The sequence below is a fragment of the Neopsephotus bourkii genome, unplaced genomic scaffold (genome assembly GCF_033783945.1).
Source record: "Neopsephotus bourkii isolate Nb327-2 ecotype Australia unplaced genomic scaffold, CSIRO-AGI_Nbou_v1 NB_1821, whole genome shotgun sequence".
Lineage (NCBI taxonomy): Eukaryota > Metazoa > Chordata > Aves > Psittaciformes > Psittacidae > Neopsephotus > Neopsephotus bourkii.
Window position 1 is genome coordinate 1,406,443 of NW_026902294.1, and position 5,005 is coordinate 1,411,447.

A 5,005-nucleotide genomic window follows, 5' to 3' on the forward strand; every position below is an offset into this window, starting at 1 on the left:
ATATAGTTACATATTGAATACACAAGTTTCACCTCATCCCTTAACAGAGTTAATCCCTTGATTACCTAACCCCCTTAAGGCATTCAAGCACTTAAACAAAACACCCTCTGTAATTAGCAAAACATTTGAGACATTCAAGTAGTTAAACAAAGTACCCCTTAAAGTAACAAAGACATTGATTAGGAAGGATTATTCCTTTGTTCCTTCTTTTCTTTCATCATTGTATTGACAGGAACTTCCATCATAATCTGATCATTCCTATACATTCTACACGATTTTCGATTCCTCCCAAAGTGCAATGATGACAAGGACTCCTAAGTTTCTGACATGAATCATTCCTATATACCTCACATTCCCAAAGTCCTGCAGTGTGTGATTAGTAATCAAAGTCTAATGTTGAGAACTAATCTATGTGTCATTGGCAGTTTTCAACTTCTCCAAGTAACAGTGAAAGAAATGGGCAATAAATCTGGTGGTACTAAAATTAAGCCCCAAAACACATGGAGTTCTCAGAAAGGAAGTGTTTTCCTGTCAACTTATCCAAGTCAGCTATATCTGGAAGCCAGCTTAGCTGCATGGTTATTACTGAGACAGCAGAAGAGATGTGCAGAGCACTTACAGAAGAATTACAAGGAGCAAATCCTCCCTGCAAGAGGCTCCATACAGCCCAGGTAGCCCCAGTGTGCAGGAGAAAGCTGGAGGCAGCAGAGTAGCTGTGGTATTTCCAGCACACAGCACAGAAAGAAGGATTTCTCTAGGTGAAGTAACCTCTAGAAGAAACAAGGCCAAGTCTTGTAGTAACGTGTTAAGCCCCAACTTTAAGTAACTGGGACATTATCACTATGTAAAGCCAAGATTCTTTCTCATTTCAAACATGTTTTTCACCAAATTAAGACAAATCTTGTAACCCTGAACGGTGAATGCACCTCAGGGGCAGCAGAAGCGATGGGAAAGGGGCATCGAGCTCCCCAAATCACAAGGATAGCAGACCCCTGCTCAGATTGTTCGACCTCTCTGATGGGAAACTGGGAGAGCTCAGGGCACAGCCACAGGAATGTTTTCAGATCCCCCTTGGACTGAGAGCAGAGGGACCTGTGTAATGTACCAAAACGAGAGAGGAAAGGAGTGATTTGCTTCAGAAGATCTGTGATGGGAGTGAGGGTGAAGAGCAAACACACTCTGGTGCCTGTTTGCTGTGCTGGGATCGCTCGTGGTGGGAAGCAGAGCCCCACCTAGAAGGGGGGATGCTCACAGCGGTTCTATGGAGAGGGCACTCTCTGCAGCAGCTCCGCTCCGCGGGAGCGTGCAGCAGAGCAGAGCAGGGCCCGTACCGCGCCGCGCTCGTCCCGTGCTGAGCAGCTCTGCAAAGGCAGCAAGGAGCCGGGGCACGGACTTGAACTCGTCTGTATCCGGCTGCCGTGGGATCTGAAGGATCCCTCCTGGTTCAGAGCCATGGCTGGGAGCAGGACACAGCAGGAAGGAGAGAGGGGGTTCCATCATTTCTCCTGTACAAAACAGCACTCGTTTTAACCTGAATTCTGATTTCACATTAGGTTCAGATTCAACATTAGGTTTAGACTGGACAGTACGTTCAGATTAGACAAAAAGATTTGACTTTAGGTTTAGAATGGACATTCTAGACCAATAAAACTGTTGGGTTGTCCTGGGAGTTGATGGACTTCTGCCTTCTGGAGCCCTGCTGTGCTCTTCAGAGCAAACCCAAGCTGTGCCTGGAGGCCCTATAAGCAAAGCACGGCGGTGTCAGTGAGGTGCTGGGTGCATGGCTGCATCCTTTCTCCAATACAGCGTGTTCTGGGGCTGAACAGGGTCCAAGGGGTGCTCTGGCACCCTGCAGCGTTCTGAGGGTGTGCGAGGTTGGAGAAGGAATTGACTCCCTTCACTTGGAGCCTTCTCACTGGTGTGCTCAGGGAAGCCCGTTTGCATTTAGAACCTGCTGCTGCTGGAGAAAGCTCCCGTTACTTCTAGAACAAGGGCTCCGATTTCTGCTGCTGCAGGAGCAGCCGAGCCCAGGAGCTCAGGGTGTGGCTGGTGGCTACGGCACGGTGGGGCCATGGCTGGTGGCTACAGCACGGTGGGGCCATGGCTGGTGGCTACGGCACGGTGGGGCCATGGCTGGTGGCTACGGCACGGTGGGGCCATGGCTGGTGGCTACAGCACGGTGGGGCCATGGCTGGTGGCTACGGCACGGTGGGGCCATGGCTGGTGGCTACGGCACGGTGGGGCCATGGCTGGTGGCTACGGCACGGTGGGGCCATGGCTGGTGGCTACAGCACGGTGGGGCCATGGCTTGTGCAAACACAGCCAGAGCAGAAGCCAGGTCTGGGGGCTTGCTGTGGCCCTGAGCAGGCAGAGAGGCAGCACACGTGCCCTTCGTCTCTGCCAGACAGGTTAACAAACAGCAGGAGAGAAAATGGCAGCTTCCTCCCAGTTCCACCTTGGATGGGGCTGTTCCTACAGATCAGAGCTGCTTCACTCCAGCTTCCTGGGGGTCAGACCCAGTTCATTTCTGTGCTCTCCTGTTTCCCCAGAAACCTGGAGGGAAATCTCCTCACCGAGATCCGGAGCGACACGTTCCGGGCATGGCACGGGCTGCAGTTCCTCCAGACACTGTGAGTGTTCCAAGGGCTAAGGGTAGCTCAGAGCAGTGGCGCTTGTCCCTGTGCTCTGCTCACCTCTTACCCCACACAGGCAGCAGCATCAGTGCTGACTGACAGCTCTGTCAGGCCACGGCTTTGCCTGGCTGGGTGCAGGACCAGAGACAAAGCTCATGGACAGTGGGAATGTGAGAAAATAGGGAAGGTCCTGGTGGAGGGAAGCCACCAGCAGGTGGGAGCTGAGGAGGAAAGAAAGAGGTGGTGTGTTTGCCAGCAGCAGCACTTCTGGGCTCTTGCTCTCTGGGCTGGAGAGAGTCAGGACCTGGTGCATGTTGTGAATCTGCCCATCAGCATCTGCCCCGGCCTGGAACCTTCACCCCAGAGCCTCCTCACACACGTAGCACTGAGCCCCTGCCACCGCTCCCATCCTGCACCCCCGCTCACATGGGTGTTGGTTCGTTTCAGGGTCCTGGCCCATAACCCCCTGTCTGTTGTCGAGGACACGTGGTTCTTCAGGCTGCCTTCAGTCATGCACCTGTAAGTACGGACTCCTTGCTAACAGGCTACCATGGCTCGCTCTTTGTGTCTCTGGGTGCCCCGTGGCCAGGAAAGCAGAGATCCAGCAGCAAATCCCAGCTTCCTCCCAGCCTTCTCCTGCTGGAGGCAGCGGCAGAGCCAGGCAAAGGCTGAGCGGTTCTGCTGTGTCCCAGCAGCAAAGGGAGCAAGGAGCTGGGACACGGACTTGAACTTGTCTGCATCCGTCTCCCACGGGATCTGCAGGATCCCTCCTGGTTCAGAGCCATGGCTGGGAGCAGGGCACAGCAGGAAGGAGAGAGGGGGTTCCATCATTTCTCCTGGATTAGGTGGCAGCAGATCCCCCTGCGGCCAGCACCGCAAGCACCAGGGACTGGGCTTGTTCCCGGAGCAGAGGCTGGTGCCGCCACCTCACATGTGCTGTGTTTGCTGAAACCCTTGCAGGGACCTGGGTGCCACACGAGTGACTCGGCAGACGCTGCTCATGCTGCTCCTGAGGACATCCCGCTTGGAAACACTGTGAGTGCAGGGGCCGGGTCCCACCGCCAGCAGATCCCAGGGGTCTGCGTGGGGAGCGAACCCAGCACCACAGAGCTGTCCACTGGGACACTGGGGGTGAGGGGAGGTTTCCCAGAGCCGCAGCAGAGACTGAAGCAGACCCCTGACGTGTTTCTGTGTTCCGCCTGGGCTGGAGTCGCTGCCCCGGGTGGCGATGCTGAGTGTTTGTGCACACCTCTGTTCTTTAGCAAGCTGTCCAACGACACGGCCTGCTGCCTCTGCCAGCACAAGCACAGCACCGAGACCCCGTGCAGGACCCTCAGCTTCGACTGCACGAGCGTGTGCAGCACCAGTGCTCCCCGCTGCGGTAACTGCCCCACGGCCCTGCCCGTGCCCCCAGCCAGAGCGAACCCTCTGAGCCTGCGTCTGCCAGAAAGCTGCTTGTCCCTCATGTGCTCTCGCTGTGTTACAGCTCCCCTGGCAGAGACACCAGGGCCCCTGACGGGAGCCGTGCCACCCAGGGAGGGGAACAGCAGCTCCACGTTGGAGATCCGGCCCAAGGAGCCCTCGCTCAGGGAGCAGAGAACAGTCACGCTCACGGTTGTCCTGAGCCTGAGCAGCCCCGATGCGTCGGCACCTTCCCCTCAGCAGCTCTCGAGCCAGGAGAGCGGCACCGCCAAGGAGCTGGTGCGGATGCTGCAGAGCGTTCAGCACAGGGGCTGGAGCAGCTCCACTGACACCGGGAGGTTCTATTTTCTAGCAGAGGGGCTCGTGGCACAGCTCAAGACCTAGCTGCACAAGCCCGTGAGCATCCTGACGGTGAAAAGCCCCAGCACAGCCCAACCAGCGCAGAGCGACGAGGGGCAGGAGATGCCAGCAGGGCAGGGAGGAAGAGCCACAGGCTGGGAACAGCGTGAGCCTGGCTCGCACTTGACCCGGGCAGAATCCATCCTTTGGGAAGCAGCCCGGAGGGTGGACATCAGTGACATCCTGCCTGTCTCCGGCCACCAGCGAGCACGTCCTGCAGCACAGCTCCCTCCATCAAACCCAACAGAGGCCCTGCATCTGACCCAGGCTGGTTGGAGTCACAGCCACTCCAATGCCCTCCAACAAACCAACACGGCTCATGGGATGGAGGATGAGGAGGGGGCAGAAGTCCCGCAGGAAGCACCAGCTCCAGCTCTGGACTCTGCTGGCACCGGCAAGGAGCAGAAGCTGAAGGGCAGGGACAGGACAGCGGGCAGCAAGGGTGCAGAGGAAGAGCTCCCAGCAGCAGAGGGTGGAGCAGAGCAGAAACTGAGCAGTCTCCAGCGTTTCTTCGATGCTCTGTTGGCTGACAACAGTTCCCCTCGGGGCGG

At 56.6% G+C, this 5,005-nt stretch overlaps 1 protein-coding gene across 1 annotated transcript; it reads left to right on the forward strand.

Annotated features, from left to right (window-relative positions):
* The first annotated feature begins 2,425 nt into the window (after positions 1-2,425).
* Positions 2,426-4,659, forward strand: LOC133206852 (leucine-rich repeat-containing protein 37B-like). Its single transcript, XM_061343125.1, has 5 exons — positions 2,426-2,630; positions 3,081-3,152; positions 3,594-3,668; positions 3,896-4,014; positions 4,120-4,659. The coding sequence occupies exons 1-5, from the start codon at positions 2,461-2,463 to the stop codon at positions 4,437-4,439; spliced, it is 756 nt and encodes a 251-aa protein (XP_061199109.1). The 5' UTR covers positions 2,426-2,460; the 3' UTR covers positions 4,440-4,659.
* Positions 4,660-5,005: the final 346 nt, after the last annotated feature.